The sequence below is a fragment of the Penicillium vulpinum genome (genome assembly GCF_028829585.1).
Source record: "Penicillium vulpinum strain IBT 29486 chromosome Unknown utg000004l_segment0_segment0, whole genome shotgun sequence".
Taxonomy (NCBI): domain Eukaryota; kingdom Fungi; phylum Ascomycota; class Eurotiomycetes; order Eurotiales; family Aspergillaceae; genus Penicillium; species Penicillium vulpinum.
The window spans coordinates 5,423,586-5,442,696 of record NW_026643244.1 but is presented as its reverse complement, the minus strand read 5'-3'; the positions used below and the strand labels follow the sequence as shown (position 1 = coordinate 5,442,696).

At 47.3% G+C, this 19,111-nt stretch overlaps 5 protein-coding genes across 5 annotated transcripts; 2 read left to right on the top strand and 3 right to left on the bottom strand.

Annotated features, from left to right (window-relative positions):
- Positions 1-1,599: 1,599 nt before the first annotated feature.
- Positions 1,600-3,580, bottom strand: afeA (adenylate-forming enzyme AfeA; the record flags this gene model as incomplete). Its single annotated transcript, XM_057258220.1, has 3 exons — positions 1,600-2,032; positions 2,095-3,221; positions 3,335-3,580. The coding sequence occupies 3 exons, from the start codon at positions 3,578-3,580 to the stop codon at positions 1,600-1,602; spliced, it is 1,806 nt and encodes a 601-aa protein (XP_057105678.1).
- Positions 3,581-6,180: 2,600 nt separating this feature from the next.
- N7479_010528 (integral membrane protein TmpA) lies at positions 6,181-7,695 on the top strand (the record flags this gene model as incomplete). The annotated part of the gene is made up of 1 exon (XM_057258219.1): positions 6,181-7,695. One exon carries the CDS (start codon positions 6,181-6,183, stop codon positions 7,693-7,695), a length of 1,515 nt encoding a protein of 504 aa, XP_057105677.1.
- Positions 7,696-9,744: 2,049 nt separating this feature from the next.
- On the top strand, positions 9,745-11,877 carry N7479_010527 (uncharacterized protein; the record flags this gene model as incomplete). Its single annotated transcript, XM_057258218.1, has 1 exon — positions 9,745-11,877. The coding sequence occupies one exon, from the start codon at positions 9,745-9,747 to the stop codon at positions 11,875-11,877; it is 2,133 nt and encodes a 710-aa protein (XP_057105676.1).
- Positions 11,878-12,131: 254 nt separating this feature from the next.
- Positions 12,132-15,991, bottom strand: N7479_010526 (hybrid sensor histidine kinase/response regulator; the record flags this gene model as incomplete). The annotated part of the gene is made up of 6 exons (XM_057258217.1): positions 12,132-12,346; positions 12,406-12,520; positions 12,603-12,882; positions 12,936-13,979; positions 14,032-14,760; positions 14,814-15,991. 6 exons carry the CDS (start codon positions 15,989-15,991, stop codon positions 12,132-12,134), a joined length of 3,561 nt encoding a protein of 1,186 aa, XP_057105675.1.
- A 1,054-nt stretch (positions 15,992-17,045) lies between these two features.
- N7479_010525 (CAIB/BAIF family enzyme) lies at positions 17,046-18,942 on the bottom strand (the record flags this gene model as incomplete). The annotated part of the gene is made up of 4 exons (XM_057258216.1): positions 17,046-17,597; positions 17,659-18,159; positions 18,216-18,514; positions 18,573-18,942. The coding sequence occupies 4 exons, from the start codon at positions 18,940-18,942 to the stop codon at positions 17,046-17,048; spliced, it is 1,722 nt and encodes a 573-aa protein (XP_057105674.1).
- Between the last annotated feature and the right edge of the window lie 169 nt (positions 18,943-19,111).

Here is a 19,111-nt window from a genome sequence, read left to right as displayed (position 1 = left end):
CGTTTTCTTGCATTTTTATTCCCGATGACATCTTCGTTTTGAGTCATACGTATCAGTCTGCCAGGGTCGTACAAGGGTGTATCCTTGTTTGTGGCGCTTTATGCAAGGTGATTTGATATTTTCCTTCTTCTGCCCAAAGCAGAACAGAATATAACCCCCGAGAAAAGCAAGGATACCCTGAAGAAAAGTGCCCCAAAGAAGCAATTCCGTAGACCTGTCGTGCCAAATCACGACGTGCCAAATCTTGACATGACAAACTTGACGTGACAAACTTGGCGTGACGAGGCTGACATGCCATACCTAACATGCCACAGTCCATCGGGCCGATGTACATCCCGAACTTCATCAAGTGGATTGAACCCGTTAAGGGCGGCCCGCGGGACCCTCTATCCACCATCCAGCATACACATGCCGGAAATAACAGGAGCTGAGACCAGGACAGTCGGAACGTAACAGGACCCGCTATAGGAGTAGGTACAGAACACTACGGAGTACGGAGTGCGTGAATTCATTTTCCATATTATATTTTCATATTTCGTATTTACATATTTCTGCCCAGGTGTATACATCTTCTCAAATTTACTTTCATACAACATAGATTCTCTTTAAACTCCCACTAAACCCAAACCCAAACAAGAAACCAAGCTAACACCTTCACAGCTTAACACCAGTGGGATTAATGCAACCTAATCGGGGCAATCAATAATTAACCTCTTTAGCTCTGTCGATCCCCGCTCCAGAACCAGGGAAACCCCTTGCATGGAACGGGACGCGGAACCATTCCATGGGTTCCACCCGTGACTGCAGAACCTGGGCGGAACTATTGGCGCGGATGCAGTTCGTGGGACTTTTCCCATCGGACTCGGAGTCGGATTCCGTATCACCTCTACAAAGTACGGAGACTACTGCTACGCCTAGCCCCACACCTGCAGAGGGTGCATGTGCATGATGCGAACCAGATCGACGTAGGCCCCGATTTGTATTTTCGTAATTGCAATTTACGGGTGTTTATATATCACATTTTCTTCAGGGGTTACCGATGCACAAACCGAGATCTGATCGTCTTCGGGGCCGAGGGCTTGGGACAGGGGGGAGTGGATGGGACTTTCGAACGGCGGTGTGGGTTGTTCTAGATGTCTCACTGCATGATCGGAGGTTGGAAATACCCTGAAAAGGGGGTTTAGGTTGTTTACTTTGACGACGGGATATAGAGTAATGTCTATGTTTATGAACGTGGATTATTTGGTGTGATATGTAAATTTTTTTTTCGAGTGAAATATGTATGTAGAAATGGAAACGTATGTATTGAACCCGCCGGTAATGCTAAGCATGAATGACAAAGTCATTGGGAAAATCATCGTAAGGATGTTCAGTCTAATTCGTTAAAAAAAAAGATTTGACGACCACCCAACGGAAAAACGAAAGTAAATGAAAAAAAAAAAAAAATCAAATGCAAAAATCTCAAATGTCCGACCATGCTGTGTTGCCCCTCGAACGCCGCCCCATTTTCCTTTTCACCGTACTTCACCGCTGAATGAGTGGCATACAACTCATATGCGCCGTAGATTTTGTAAAGTACTGTTGCCCCACTTTCTTATTTTAGACTAACACCCGTCCTTCAGGGATGAGTCCGACAGGTGACATCTCAGCCCCAGCGGGTAGGCCCCGTCGAGCCGCGGTGGCTGCAGCGGGGGCGTCGCCTTCGAGTCCAGATAGTAGAGACGCCACCATCTCACGATAGGTGTTCATCTGGGACAGCTTGAAGCGCTGGATTTTTCCACTTGCAGTGCGTGGGATCTCTTCCACGAATACGACACCTCCATCAAGCGCTTTGTATCTAGCCAGATGCTGGCGTGCATAATTGTAAACCTGTTCGGCGGTCAGGCGGCGCATGTCTGGGTCGCGAGAGCGCACGATGAAGGCGCGTGGGAGCTCGCCCACGCCGTCCTTGTTCACACCGATCACGGCAGCATCGAAGATTCCTGGGTGTTGGAGGAGGACGCCTTCGACTTCAGCTGGGGCTACTTGCCATCTGTAAAATGATTACTATTTTTTGTCGAGTTGATGGAAACTGGGGGTTGACGATAGACTTACCCTCGTACTTTGATAAGCTCCTTTGTGCGTCCAACAATGTAATACTGGCCCTGTCTGACGTACGCCACATCACCCGTTCGGAACCATCCATGTGGCTCCAATGCGTCCGTGCGGCCCTTGTATGCAGTGAGAAGACCTGGCCCGCGGACGTACAGTTCACCCGGGCAGCAATCGCCATGCACGATTTTACCATCTTGGTCTATCAAGCGAACCTCGTATTCGGCAATACAGGTACCAATGCTGCCAGGGTCACCCTGCTGGCCATAGCGAGTCTGGAAGGTCACGCCAACCTCAGTCATTCCCCAGATCTGGCAAGCATATCCCATGGGGTTCATATGGGTGCGGAACTGTTGCATGGAATGGCCATCAATAGGAGCGCCAGCAACACCAACATAGCGCAGCGAGGACAGTCGATCACCGATGGGCACAGGTGACTGGTTGATAGAGTGAATGACAGCGGGGACAAGGTAAGTCTCCGAGATCTGGTACTTGTTGACCGCAGCAATGAAATCATTGACCTCGAAGCGCGGCAGGACGAACAGCGGATGTCCGTATCGGACAGGGAAAAGATGTGTCCAGAGCGCGCCAAATAGGTGAAACATGGGCAGCGACATGAGCCGGCTCACTGGGTAAGGCACGTCGTAGTAAATGGTGCGATGCTGTGAGACAAGCGCATAGTGTGACAAGATCGCTGCTTTGGGTAGTCCGCCTGTACCACTGGTTGGGTACATAGCTGCAGGCGTGGCTCGTGCTATGACCGGATCGGAGAATTTCATCCAGTCACTTTCACCGTAGCAAAGTAGATTTGCGAAATTGTTGTGACGGGCATCACTGACACTCATTGGGAAGAAATGGCCTGCCGCTGAATACCCGAGATCATTCCACAGGAACAGCTGTGCACAATGGTCGATAGCTAGTTCATCGACGAGACAGACCTGTGCTGGGTGGATGCCCCGGGTAGCGGAGACATCGAGGACGGAGGAGAGAGCATCGCGAGTTGTGAGAATCAATTTGGGTTCGGCAAGACTGAGGATGTGATCGAGTTCTTGGGGTTGGCTTCGGGGGTTGGAGCCCATGTAGACACCGCCGGCACCAATTATGCCGAAGAATAGTGCGGGATATAGTATCTGCATATGACAGGCCCGAGAGTCAGTGTTATTCCATTTATTTTCCGAGAATCTCTTTGGTCCCATATTGTATTTCTGATTTCAAGGCTTTTTTTTTTTTTTTGGTGACTCACGCTGTTTCCCAAGTGTAGCAATACACAGTCTCCTTGCTGGATATTGTGGGCTTTCAAACCGGCGATCAAGGTCTGAACTAGTTGTCGAAATTGAGAACCTGTGAATGATCGGGAAGGATCCTCAGCATCAATAAACAGTGGTTGGTTTTGGTTGTAAGGCTTTGGGCCATCGAATGTGAAACTCAGCAAGTCAGAGTAGACCTCATGAGAGAGCATATTGTTCGACATAGTTGAGTCCCAACCCATTGTAGAGGTTTAGATGTGAAGAAGATGAAAGGGAAGAAGATGAAGATAAAAAAAGGAATTGTTGAGTACAATATATAGCCAGGCAAACAAACACATTCTCTCGGGAGATTATATAGGTAAAATGTATATTCCATTTTCCATCTGATTTGATTTTACCTGACAGTCCCCCCGGGCTGTTCCACCTGTTCCAGGATTTGGAATACATGCTTATGTAATGCACTAGTGCCCATTTTAGGAACTGTAAGGTCAAAATCTAAACTATACACTATAGATTCAAAATACTCAAAATATAGATCAAGGAGCTGAAAATTAGTTGCAAGCTGAACTCAAACAAAACAGTAAGGGCCTCAAACCAGAAGAAACTATTCACTATAGAATTGGAGATAAACAGGCTGGAGTAACGGAGTTCAGGTCTCCACCATATGTTCTGACACTAAAATCTAGCGCATTCCATTGTGGCGGATTTTGAAATTTTAATAGATTAAAAATTAATAGACCAATGTAATTGCTACGAATTCACTAGCCCTTCCAAAGCTGAGCCACAGATCGGATTCTGATCCGGGTTCCCGAAGGATTGGTTCCTCTTTTTGAGATATAGTTTGGAATATATAGAATATTTAGAACATACAGATTATATATATATATATATATAGTATATACAATGTCTTAGACTAAGTTTATAGAGGATCGGATCGTGAGATAGACTCCATATACATACTCCGTTATGCCCCAAATGTTAACTTTAATATGAAATCACATTCTCTCTTTTAAGGAAAAAAAAAAAAAAAAGACCTGATGCAAGAGAATGCAAGAGAATGCAAAAAATATAAAAAAAATAGCAATTTAAAATGTCATTTTCTTCAAAGTCTCCCACGAGCTTAACAAACAGGGGGTACTATCTCCGGTAATCCGCCGATAATGATTTGATTCGCCTAGAACACTTCTACGCAGGCATACGTGGACAAACTACTCCCTGCTGCCTTCTATAACGTTTCGTGAAAGTATGTATTCTTCTTCCACTCATTATCATGGGCCCAAATGTCTCAGTATGTTGTAGATGCCCAAAATCTGCAGCCGATATCTAGTGGAGACCATCTACTCTGTATCCATGATCCAGCAGGATCCAGCAGGATCCATGATCCATGTCTATTCCCTGTGGGGTCTGAATCTGAAAACGCTTCTCCTCCCGAATCCAGATCCAGATCGACTAGTGAAAGATCGACTAACGAAACCGTGCTCCACCTCCACCCAGGTTATGTACTGTATCCGTGCGTGGTTGCCAGGACCTCGGTGTTGGGTGGGGATCAGCATAAGTCTTCGCCTTGTGAGATATGAGAGGGGCGGGAATTGGATATGGTGTGGATATCCTCAGCTGCACTTTGATGATCGATTGCACAGAGTCGAAAATAAAAAAAAGCCCCCAAAAAAAAAACAATCGCAAAACAAAAGGCGGAAGAAAAAGCAAATAGTATCCCCAACAAACATGAACTGCTATGTCACCCGGCGGGCCAATGCATTAACTCATGGCATGATTCCGCCACAAAGTCCAGAATCCACATTGTCATTGTCGATGGCGTTTCGAGGTTGCATCCGGCGGAAGCGAGCTTATGGCTAGTCAACGCCATCCCTCGGCTGCAGATCGTTCAGTTTTATTGAAGACTTTCTTGGCCGTCTAATCAGGTGCACTGGCCTCATCATATTCGACTTTCGTCCCATCAGGACTAGTCAAGAAATGTCCTAGCTGGATTGCACTTGGCCCATAGTACTTTTTCGCTCCTCTCGCCTCAATGGGGTTTCTCGGGTCGGTTACTGAGGATATATCGAAGTTAATCGGATAGGATCAATCCTGAGCTCATTCTTGGTTACTCCATTTCCCGTTCCCCGAAAGGAAGGAGTTTTCATTAACTATGGACGATCAGACAAAGTTTGACAGGCTACTCCGTACAGCGAGGATCTTTCCGGGGGTTTCGTCAGACACTTCCGCGGGGTGTACCTGAAGAATCTAAAGGAGCTGAAAGCAAGGGAGTAGGATGTTTCTCTGGTTGCTGATTGGCAAGAATCACCTTCTGCACTAGCATGAGGTCTGGGCCCCCCATGTGATAGTGTCATACATTCTACTTTGTAGAGAAAAAAAAAAGAAATGGATAATAGGGAAATAATAGAAAATAATAGGATCATATGCAATGCATACTCGATTTTCAGGACGAACTCAAAAGAGACGGGGAAAAAAAAAAAAAAAAAAAAGGGACCATACCAATAGGCGTATAGTAACCAAAGTGGAAAAGGGCGTCACCGTTGGCAGTGATGCCCGGTGAACGCCCAAAAGGGAATGAAACAAAAACTCGATTGGGAAAGTAAAGAAGCGGAGACAGGAGTAATGCAGATGGGACGTATGTGAGGCTGATCTTGGTGCATTTTGGGGGGAAAACAAAAAGACTTTTGGTTATCATGCTTCACTTCAAAAATAGAAGAACTCGCCACTGGTTGGGTTGTCAACTCTTTCCTTCAGTACTTTTCACTTCAAGGAATCCCTGAACTGATTATCTTCACTCATCTCCTGGTCACCTTTTGAACTTCTCTTATGAGAGTGTGAACTCATCATGGTTATGTCAGAGAAAGCCCCCATCACTATGCCTCCAAAGGCTGCCATGCGCAACACACCGACTGTGAGCGAGGCCACTCTTACCAACGGAGACAAAATCAGTGAGAAATGCTACTCTAAGGAAACCGAATCCTTACATATCGACCTCGAAAAGGAGATTGATGTGGAGGCACAGACCCAACACCTCACCCAGCGGAAACCCAAGTTGTTTGCATCCACCAGATATGCCATTCTCACACTATACCGGCGTCTTTTTACCTTGGTCTTCTCCGCCAACGTCGCAATGTTCGTGTACGTCATGAGCACCGAACAGAAAGTTTTGGCCCTCGTCAATGCCATAGCTGCCAATTTGCTTGCTTGCGGTTTGGCCCGTCAGCCACTAGTGGTCAACGCTATATTTGTCCTTGTGTGTTCAATGCCGCGCTCGGCACCACTTCCCCTCCGTCGTATCGCCGCCAAAGTCTACCATTATGGTGGCGTTCATAGCGGGTGTGGAGTCGCTGCCCTGGTGTGGTATGTGGGATTCGTGGGTGTGTTATCCCACCAATATTGGAGGCCATCCGCGGACGGTCTGGATGACGGTCTTTCAGCAGCGCCGGTTGCGCTAGCTTACGTCATATTGTTTCTGTTACTCGCAATCATCGTGGTGGCTCACCCCGCCTTCCGGATGAAACGGCATGATTATTTCGAACTCACCCACCGTTTTTCGGGGTGGCTTCTGGTGATCTTGTTTGTCGCCCTGCTGCTCGTCTTCTCGAAAAGCGCTAGTCAGGCCATAGGCCAACCACTTGGAACATTCCTCGTCGAACTACCAGCATTCTGGTTTTTGATGTTCACGGTAGCTGCCATTGTCCAGCCTTGGCTATTCCTCCGTAAGGTCGCGGTGCGGGCCGAGCCACTCTCAACCCATGCCACTCGTCTGCACTTCGACCATGCTATTACCACATTTGGAAAGGGCATCCAACTAGCCAAGCACCCCCTTCGAGACTGGCACGGATTTGCCACCTTCCCTGACCCTGCCCCGGCAGGTGTCCACGGCAACCCTAGCTTCTCTTCTTTGGTGTCCAAAGCCGGCGATTGGACCACAGAAACAATCCAGAACCCCCCTACTCACCTCTGGAAGCGAGGTGTGTTGATTTATGGCTTCGCATATGCCATGCGTGTGTTCAAGAGAGTGATAGTTGTTACAACCGGATCAGGCATCGGACCCTGTCTGTCATTCCTTGGTGATGATAACCGACCCGCACTGCGTGTAATCTGGCAGACTCGGGCCCCTCGCCGGACCTACGGTGACAGTGTGATGAGCCTAGTCCACAAGATGGATTCAACCCCCATCATCCTTGACACCGACAAGTGTGGGCGTATGAACATGGTTCCCATCATCTTGCAGCAGATTAAGGACTTCCAAGCTGAAGCAGTATGCGTGATCAGCAACCCTGTACTAACGACGCGAATCGTCTATGAGCTCGAAGCGCGAGGGACCCCGGCGTTTGGCCCGATTTTCGATTCTTGATTCGCAATCTTATTATTCCTTCTCAATGTTTTGTCCGCACATACCTTTTGTTCATTGTTTTCTTCAGCCAGTTTTCTTTTTTCTTTTTGCGTTTGTTCTCATCTAGGAGGTAGTTTTTTTTTTGAGCATCTTGCCATATATCCTCTCCGGCTCGAGGCGTTAACAAGCGTTGTTAATTGTTTGTTTTATTGATATTTTCGAAGGGATGTTTGAATTGCAAGAATCCTCATCAGGGGAGGGCCTTGCTTGTGTACATATGTCAACACTTCCTAGGAGTATTTGGAATCGCACGCTATGACCCTGCTGGTATCCGTAAGACGATTCCTCTTTAAGCAAACCATTTAATGAACCCATGACAAACTTTATACTTCTAAAAGACAGTGATCATGTGTGCCTGATAGCCGTGCAATTCCAAATACATACTATCTTTCTCCACCCGGAGGCTTGGGGACCAATTAAAGTTGTGATGATATGTGTGATATGTGTTAAAGCCTACATCAAGCACATTGGCTGTTTAAATTTGCATGTACTATTATAGTCGATCTTCATATCTCAACTTTGATATTTCAGATACTCGAATTTAGGTTGTGTTTCATGCATGTTCTTGCACATATCCTCACTATATCATCTTGTTGTACAGTTTGTTATAGTCAGGGATAGATCGGAGAATATTTCGATCTCCGATGTTAGCGGCGATATTTTCCCAATTTAGTAATTACCCGCGGAGTATAAGTATATGGGGTTGGTATAGATATAGTATATAATTGATGTCAAACATCATCCAAAAATATATGACAACAAGCGGTATATCCAAATCCCAATCATCCCAGGAACAAAAGAAAAAAGAGAACAAAAAAGAAAACCTCCAATGTTACACCCAAATCCACCGCAATGTCCGAACCACGCAAGGTACCTAGGTAAGCACAGTCCAAACCGGTACCTACATTGCACCCATGTCAAAGTCAAAATCTCCTAGAAATCTCCTAGAAACCTCCTAGAAACCTGTACGCTACTCAAATTAAACGTGCGTATCTAACGGAGACACATAACTCCATAAGCATAAGCAGATAAGCACTTTGACTCTTGGCTTTCTATTTCCGTATTAGTCACTCGCCGCTTTTGCCCCTCCAAGTAGAACCGGGCACATGCTGGGGCATCACCCTCGGGTTACTGAACCTCGTGGGAACGGCTTCCTCACAGGTACGGAGTACTCCGTACAAGGATCTGACTATATACTACAATCAGTCTAGCGCTCCTTGAGCTCTCTTGCGCACATTTTTTCTTTCTTCGGCTTTCCAGGTGAGACATTTTCGCTATCACAGAGCTCCTAACCCTAACCTCCGCGTCATCCTTCAATGGTTATTGACCATCCACGTATTCAGGCGCATTCGCCCTACAATGTTTTAATACCATCCGCGTTAAATCTGCCTCGAGAATAAACACCGCACGGAGCACGGGGAGGGGAGTATTATCCACCTGCAGTCTGGTAAGGTCCCGATACAGGATGCCTGACAGGGGGACAGAGTACATGGTCTATCCAAGCAGAGTCATTCGTATATGCACGAATTTTGACAACTCATCACGAGGGTTGTGGCTTGTGTATTTTGGTCTATTATAGCGAACCAATGGTTGCTATGCTGTACGTTGGTACTTTTGATCATGTAGATACAAAGTACTTGTTGTGCCCTACCTACAGAAGGCATATTTCCTAGACCTGCAATCCACAGGTTGGCGCCCCGAATTGAACATGTATTTATTTATTTCCACTGGCAATGCTGTAGTCTCATAAAATTCTTCAGAGTCCACCAGGATCTAGCCGATCTCGTGGAGGCGCAGGACAACTTTGCACTGCCGAGAAATACGAAGTTTGAAGATCAGTGCTCGCTTGTCATAGAATATATCTAGTGACTTTGGCCTCTGGCCTCGCTATTCTCTATATTTCAAACGTCCTGGCCTAAAAGAGCGTCCTAACTTTGTACAAAAAGCATCTCCGTTTTCATCCTTGTTATAAGCCGCAGAGCAAAGCAAGGGAGAGCTTCATCAATTAATATGCCATTTCACGAACCTGATGACACAAGAGACTATGTCCCCCTAGTAGTCCTCAACACAAACGCGGAAGAAAATAACGATGAAGTCCAGAATGTACAACCCAAGTACACGCAAAGGAGTTTGTTGAAACGCGTGGGTATCACCGGTTTCTTGACTATATTCCTTGGCTCCGCAGTCCTACTATTGCCAATAGTCCTGTTGGCCCTTTTCTGGAGAGAGTCGATGATCGCCATCGCCGGAGACAAGCCAGAAACATATTGGATCCGCATCGTCAATGCCAGCTGGACTACCAGACTAGTTACGGTATGCACCACTGCCATCCGAACCGTAGTCGCTTTGCAAGCTGGTCTTGCTACTGCGATGGTCGCAGGGATTGCCATGGAGACAACGGGTATTCCTTTGCTACAAGGGCCGATTTACTCTATAATTCGGGCGGTTAAAGTAGCCCCGAGCAGCCTGTTAATGGCGACTGACTTTCGGCCTCATCTGTCGTTTTTCATCGGGGCACTAGTGACCATAGAGATCCTAGTGACGACATCGTCCCAGTTTCTGTCAACTATCTTCTTATCCGACTTCGCCGATGGAAGCTTTACACTACCAAATAACTCGACAAACATTAGTATCCTAGCGAATCCAAGTACCGCCACGACTGGATGGTGGACAATGCCTCCGGCAGCGAGCTGGACATTCGCTGAGTTGTCAGATTCCTTTACAGAAGGACCAGACTACCATGATACTGGCCACACCTATCGAGCGTTTCTCCCGTTTGAAAACGAGGCCCAACGAATCAAGCTACGCAGCCTCCGTGGTCCGGTGCCTGTTATGGATCACCGAGTCGTCTGTGCCAGCCCAGCTCTGACCAACATGACACTTGACGCATCGGATCAGGGTAAAGTACGATTGTCAGGTCAAATCGCTATGAAGAACAAGACTTATCCGATGTTGCTGAATGCTGAATCCCAGCCCTACATCAACTTTACCTGCCAGCTGCCCGCACCACTATATCGGGCAAACAATATGCTAGCAGAAAGCAGCATATGTTTTGCCAACAGCGGAAGTGATTGGGTGGTGCTCTTAGAAGACCCATTGGTACCGCCTACCGCCAACGAAGGAAGTCCTTCCCTAGTCGGCTATCCTGAGGCATCGACCATGTTCATGGTCTTAGATATGGTTTCCGCAGAGGCCATGCTGGACGCTGTTGGAGCGGAGCACGCCGTTCAGATGACGCGTACCAATGGACCGTGGTCAATGGTGACGAACGGATCCGATGTTGAAGCCTTACGGATCTCTGCATGTGTTACCAATTTGGGTGCTGAAACCCTCACAGTCGGCATGAACAGCTCAGCCGATAACTTGGAGCCGAGTATGTCTTGGGACATCCACGGTTGGAAGTACCTGACCGAGAGCTCGCGTCGCCAGCTTGGCGCATCGAGGACTCGAGAGAGTTTGAAAAGTCGGGGGGTGCTTGCCCTCGAGCCTAAGTCTCAGTGGCAAAACTTTCAACGTGAAACTGACATGAGCGGTTATGGAACACCGTGGTTCTTCTCATTATCGCTCATCTACAGCATGCCGACGGCGATATATCTCACAACGAACACGACTCTCAATCCAGGAGTGATTCTCTCCGGGAATGCAAATGCATACAGCGTGGCTGCACACCTGACGCATGTCGATATGTTTCAAGACACGCTGAACGCAACAAGCAGTCCTGCATTGGCCTTGCAGGTATTGTTAACGAGGGTATGTCAGATGGCGTATTATGAGCAGCTAGTGAAAATGGGCACTAAGGCAGCAGCATCGACTGCATTTTCTGTTGTCTCGTCAATTCCGGTACAATGGACCGGTTTCATCATCGGAATGGCTCTCATTGCGACCCATTTTGTTGTCGTTGGCATCGTCGCCGTCCACTTCCTGAGTTCTACAGCTGGTTCGGTTATTGGGAGCTATTGGCAGGCCGTTTCTCAAGTGGTTTCGAAAGAAAGTCTTCCCATCCTGGAACAAGCGGATCGGATGAGCGATGCGGAGGTCGAGAGCTGGGCTCAACACCAGTCGTTGGATCTGAAGAGCCGGCGCAAGCTTCAATATCAGGATGATGGACGGGTCGCTGTAGGTACCACGGAAGATGAAGGGTGAATATCTAATGTTCATGTGAGTGTGTGCAGCTTTAGTCCTATATAAATGAGAAACTGGACAGCGAGGTGGGATCATGAATGTGATTATGTGTATGTTTTATTAGTTAAATGGGTTTTATAGAGCTGCTCGTTTTCTTGCTCTTGAAGCTTATGCTAGGGTATCACGACAAGCTCTGGCTAGGACTGAACAGAAATTCCCAAAAAGCCCTACAAAAATCAGCGGAGATAACTGTTGTATTCACAAATGGTATCTGATTAGAGTGTCGGTTCCATAAGCTTCTTGAGCTTACGAAGAGAGAGAGGTTTGACTAAATAATCGTCGATACCTGCGGTGACCGCCGCCTGTTGCATGGTATCCGAAGCGACACCTGTGACAGCCATGATGCGGGAGGGTTGGAGACCATGGTCCTTTTCGTGCTGTCGGATCTTGCTTGTTGAAACCAACCCGTCCATTATAGGCATTGATAAATCTAAAATCAATACTCAGTTAGTAATTTTTGCTTGAGGGATGTTTAGCTTGTAAACTAACCCATCAAAATCAAGTCATATCTCCGACTTGAAGATTCGACTTGTTCCAAAGCAATCAGCCCATTGGAAGCCGTGTCGTAACTGCAGCCAAGTTTTCGCATTAATGTAGCCAGGATCTGTTCCATGGTTGTAAGTCAGATCAAAAGGAATGAATTAAGAGGGCTAATATGCGAGAAGGTGAGGGCATAGCTAACTCACCTTGAGATTGATGTCATTGTCATCCACGATGAGGACATTCATATTGTTCATTTGAGGCGAGTCCGGGATTAGAGGGCTCGGACAAACCAATTCAACTAGAGGCCCTTGTGAAAGACCTTTCGATGTTTCTGGTAGGTTTGATAGAGTAGGTTCTGGTGGAAGAGTTCCAAGGCTTATTGGTGAAACGGCAACTGGAGCTTCGAGGTCACTGGTTTCAGCTTGTGACTTGTGCAGATCGATGATTGTTTGGGCGGTTTCACGGATCCTCCGAGGTCCATATCTGCATCTAAAGTTAGCTCAAGTAATGACCAGAAGGGGCAGCTTTGGACGTACGGCTGTAACATCAGAATAGCATTCGGAGGAAGAGAGTAGTTCTGGGAGGATTTCGTGCTGCCCAAGACAATAAAGAATTTGAAATGATGGCCGGAATTCATAGTAGATGGTGATTGGCCATTCAACATAGCCTTGAATTTTGCCTCCTCAACGACTGCGACGTCACCCTCCCCCTTCTCAAGTGAATCAGCCAGTGCGATATGCCATCCCAGTTGCACTCTAAAAACATTGGCGAGAGTATTCTGAACAGAAAGCATTCTTTTCGCATCGGAGCTCAGGATACCAGTGGGCGTCTCCCTCAAGTCAGGACAGCCGTTGAACCCAACGAGGCATGCCTTCAGAGCGTCCTTGTCTCTTTGGATTCGTAGCGAGGAAGCATCGTCCTTAGCGAAGATATGATCCTTGGGACACTGTGCGGGTATGTAAACATCGACCTGGGTACCGACACCGCTTTCGCTCTTCATCTTCAAATGACCACCCAGGAAAGTCACTAGCTTATGCACGACACTGAGTCCAAGCCCAACACCATCTGAGAGGGCGTCTTCCTGGGCGAATGGGGAGAATGCTGAGTTTTTAAGGAAGTCCTGTGTAATTCCTTGGCCGGTGTCTGTGATGCGGAGATGGACCAGGCGAGGCTCTGTTTCAGTTTGAGCTGCGGCCTGTGACAACGATACCTCGACGAGGCCGGCCTGCGTCCATTTCATTGCGTTGCCAAGGAGATTCATGACTATTCTTCTCCAGGCGCCAGCGACTGATCGGATATTCCACGAACTAGACTGCTCGATGTTTACTATCACTGACAATTCATCCCCATTTCGAGTATTATGAGAGATGGGTTGAAAGGATGGAGTAGCAGTAGACGTTTTACTTGTGAGAGAGGAGACAAGCCTGGGTGCCGTTCGGCCGGTATGGAGTATCACAGCGACTTCTTCAACCAAAGAATCGAGATTGAAGTCGGAGACTAGAGTTGTTGAAGAATCTTCAGTGCTGGTCACGCTGAGACTTTGCGTAGTTGTCAAGTTGTTAATTTTACAGTAGTCCAGCCTGAAATATGTCAGTGGATGGTTTTGCTTAACGGAATGTGAATAAAACCAACAGATGATCTATTGTGTCCAGCAATGTCAGTCCTGATGTTGAGATCATGTTAACCATATCACGATGCGCAGTCTGGAGCGGTATATCATGCAGCAACTCTGCGCTCGCGAGGATCCCGTGTAGTGGGGAGCGAAGCTCATGACTGATAGAAGTTACAAAGTCGAATTTCGAGTTCTCACTGGCGGTCCAATGTATCCGGGATACTTCGGAAATCATAGAATCTCCAAAAGCTTTAAAGTAGTGCAGGTCTTCTGCGCCCAGAGGACGATGGCTTCCATTTACCCATACCAGTGTACCTGCAAGCCATCGTGATTTGTTCCAATCCCATAGAGGATAAAAAAGTACGGACTTGGCTTCAGGGAGCTGACGAGCGAGGCGATGAGGGATCTGTCGAATGATTTCAAGATTAGGAGTAGGACTGCCTGGATTGCCATTGGCACAGTCCACAGGGTTAGCCGGATCACTCCTGCTGTCTATGTTGAAGATATGGCCGTCTGGAAAGTGTTTGATCAACAAATGCAGCAACTCTTCGGTCACTTTGACCTGAGATTTCGTGTTAGTGTTACTCTGAGCTGGCCTGCAGCTTATAGCCTGGCCTAAGGAGCCACAATAATTTTCTGCATCTTTGTGCGAATTTGCATTAGAACCCCAGGGGCTAGAGCGTGAACCAGCGGAACCCGTCTCAAAATTTGGTAAAGCGTCCCAATCATCATGCCGCTCAGGAGGCTCGCTAAACTAGAGTTAGAAAATATTAATTACCTATCCAAAGAAAGAATGACTAACAATTGCGGGTCGTTTCGGTGGGCATCAAGAAAGATTACCCCGTCCAGATCCAGAGATTCTTTCAAGAGGAGACTGGCACGGGCAAAGATCGCAGCTATGCGTTCAGTGATGGGTACATTTTCTGGCACTAATGATTCTGTGGTTCCTTCCACGGAAGAGGAAAGTGGTTCCGCTGGGTCAGAAAGCGATGATGGCAGTGTATAATTTGACGTGGGAGAAATCTTTTGCGAAAATATCGACACTTCCTTTTCATTAAGACTTGCGGACGAGACTTCAATATCCTTTTGTGTGGGCAAAGACTCGAGCGTTCCAACCATGTTGCCTGCGCTGGCTAATCGTCTCAAGTCTTCAGAATTGAGCTTTTTCGCAGTTGCTTCCATCTGACCCTGTGTAGAGGAACCATTGGGGTCAAATTTTGAATGACTTTTCACAAAGTTGGTCAACCCTTTAACCAAATTCTCCGAACGACGATGATATTGAACGATCCGCGCGTTTTCAAGGTGATTCGTAATTGAGTCGGCAATCTCCCGAAGCACAGCCACATCTTCGTCTCCGAAATTTGTTCGAGGCTTGTTGTCCACCACACAATATGAACCTAGTACGAACCCAGAAGGGCTGTACAGTGGCACCTCGGCGTAAAATCGAAAGAAAGGCCAGTTAAGCACATACGAGCGATCTTTGTAGAAATCCTCCTTGGTGAAATCGCGAATTATGTTACGTGTCTGGTTGGCCGTGATGTTATCCGTGTCTTGTATTTGGGAAGGATCCTGTCCAGTGAAAAGTCGAATAGCGTGGGGACACACCCCCCATTCCAAGTCAAGTGTATTGACGCCTAGGAAAATGCCATCATCCGGGCGATGAATATCTTTGTTCCGAAGAGAGATCGACGCGGTTGCTTCTGCAATGACATGCTGACTTTCTCCGTCGATGATTGAAACAAAAGACCGATTGCATCCAAAGCGATAGACACCCAGTTGTGTTAGGGCAGTCAAGGTGGTATCGTTTGAAAGACGAGGGAAGGGTTTGTCCTGGACATCATTTTGTTCTGAGCTTGCATAGGGTTGATCAAAGGTACAATAATATCTGTTGAGATCAGGGGATGCGTTAGTGGCGATCGCAACCGCAGCGCGGGGAATCAACAAACTTTGATAAATCGCGGATTCTCTCTTGCTCGACATCATTCGGCTGACCCATATTAGATGGGCCAGCTGATCTATAGCTGGTCAATTTCACATAAGAATGCAGCTAGAGATTTTTGAAATATATGTACATATGTTGTCAAAATAGAGCAAAAAATGGGGTTACGAAAAAAACGGGTTATGAAACCTGTTTTTGGGGAAACTTCTTACGCTACGTCTGTGGTGGGGCTTAGCTAGTACTATATAGTAGGTAGTGCCTAGGTAAGATTTGAACATTTATAGTGAGATATTATTGTGTAGCGATTGGCATGGATTGGTCTAGATTTTGGTTTATGGAGCTCCTGGTTATCCCTTGGTTTTACATAGAACACTCCTAGTACTACTCTGTGGGCAGTATGGTTTATTATCCCATTTTTTTGTACATAACAGCAGATATTCAAATCAAACAAAATATATTGGAATTTTATCCTACGTATATATAGAGCGTCCCTTAGAGGCAGTATATACGGCTAAGTACTGTTGTGCTGTTAATTAGGTTGTGGTTTGAGGTACCATCGAACACCTGAGTCGCGTTCGATAGCAAGGCTTCGCGACTGTCAATGACCAAGTCCAAACAAATCTAAGAGTTCACTCGCTTGAACAGAACATTCCCGGCTAACTTTCGGCTATATTCAGTGGATCTTTCTATAATGACTCGATCTAGATGCTGCCAAGACTAACCCTGGTGATATCTCACCAGAGTAACCGTGATAGGTATAGCTTCCAGATGGAGTGGGGGGAAAGGGAACTGGTTAACCTGCCTAGGCGACCTCACACTTCCTCTCGAGTTCTCTCTCTCTGCCCGACACAATCATGAAATTCTTAGATCTCCCGTTGGAAATAACCTACCTTATCACCAGCTTTTTGGAACTCGACAGCGATATCAGCGCTCTATCACGAACGACGTAGATACACCTGATCTCTTCAATTTGGTCATACTGAATCTACGTCAGAGACTCTAGTAACAGGGATACTGGGTTTCATTGCAATCTATGTACAGTGTGTTTCCTGTGTTCAAAGACAGAAAGAATATGAGATAGCAGGGCTCAAACAACTAACATTTCCTCGCATCTTTCTCCTCAAGATTAAACTCCTCCCATGAAGCTCGGTCAAATCCATTCGGACGACTAGAGCGCACGAACTGATTATCCACTCCACCAATGGCTGCAACTGGCTTCACGACCTCGATATCCGCACCATATGCACGCGATGACCATAGTTCCGTCAATGGCTTACGGCCTTCCGACTCACAACCGGCAGGCTTGTACAGGTGCGGGAACTGCTCCTGCATGCCCTTCAGCACAGTCGATGAGATGCGGTCAACGCTGTCGCAGTGACGCAACTTGAAGAACTCAGGTGGTTGCGCCTTACGAAGCTCCTCCTGTACATCATCTGGATATTGTCCCATTGCAAATAGAAGAAGGTCGTAGTGCATCAGCGAGGCTTTGCCATGGTACGACCCACCGGTCTTCGTGCGGTGGTAGAGACCGGTCAGTGCGGCAATAGCGCCCATGCAGCCTGTGCCGTAGTCGGAGATGGGGAACGGGGGTACAACAGGTTCTGAGAGGCCCATGAACTTTCCTTGAGCCCAGGCGATTCCAGTAACCTGTAGTGGAGGTAGGTCAGCTTTAATCTGAGTGGCGCAAATATTGGATCTGAGAACTTACACAGTCTGCGATCTGCTGCCATCCAGCCCGGCCAGCCCACTCGCCTTCATATCCGAAACAGTTCTCATTCACGTAGACGATGCCTTTGCCGCGCTTCTTTGCCAACGCAGCCATGGCCTCTGCTCCGTATCCAAGCTTATCCAGTGCTCCGGGACGGTAACCATCTACGATAACATCCACATCATCCAGGAGCTTCTCGAACTCCTTTCGTCCAGCTTCGCTCTTCAAATCAAGATCTGCTGCAAGCTTGCCCATGTTGCCATCGACTTGGAAAAACGGAACATCGGAAAGGCTCGGGCTGGTGATCTTCAAGACATCGGCACCATACTCGGCTAGAATGCGGGTAATAGTCGGGCCTGCAATGATACGGCACATTTCCAGCACCTTGATACCCTCGAGGATCCTCTTGCTGCTGTTGCGTCTAGCAGGGAAAGGAGTTGGAGGAAGATCACCAGGCAATTTGCTGACTTTCCATGCAGGCTCTTTGACGTTGATTTTTCCCTGTCAAATGATTAGTTTGCTGGTTGCGGTCAAACACAACACCACGTCAAACTTACATGGGGGGTCTTGATGAAGTCCTCATGCTTGTAAGCAGTCACACCAGCCTGGCGTTTCTCCTTGTTCATCTGTTCAAGCTCTGTAGTTGTGTATTGCTGTACCTTACTTTCAATAACTTTGATGATGTCTTCATAGTCTGTCAGGTCTGGTCGTTGGCCCTCCAGTCCAATCATTTTTAAGGTCGTCGTAGCTTCCAGCGAGCCATGAATATGGAAGTATTCATCTAGGTTCTTAGTCTTGTAAAGATTAGCTGACATACGTCGGTAGCCGTTGGATTGGGCAGCCAACAGATCCGTATCTGTTACAGTCAATATTGTCCTATCCCTCTGCAGATCAGTCTACACAGAAGTACATACCCTTTAGTTTCGATTTCACCGCCCGGTCCAGTTTTGACAGACCATCCACCTTTGCCATGTACGCTTGACAGCCAAAAGCAGTGGCAGCTTCGAGATTGACTTGGATGCCACGAGGTTCCGCACCAGCACCAAAGCGCAGGTCTGCAATAGCAGCAGCCACGGAACCTTCGATACCCTTCAGCGCGGCAAGGGTCTCAGTCTCTTTGAAAGGAATGGGAAAATAGATTTCATTATGACTGGTAGAGAACGAGACGCGGTCTTTGTTTGCGAGGACCTCTGGTGGCAAGTCGAAGCGTTCCGACTGTTCGCAAAGATCGGAGAAGATGCGGCTGGCCTCAAGGACCGGAGAGTAGTACGTGCTGGCTGACATGTTGCCTCTTCCAATGGTTCTCTCTGGGTAGATATCTACACTCGAAAGTCCACTGGTTGGTCGAATAAATGCTGGTGCTTTCTTTGATATTCGATCAACGCGGGGTCGTTGCCACGTGAGAGTCCGCAATTGGAAAGCACGAGATGTGCCGACAGTTTGAGGGGAAACA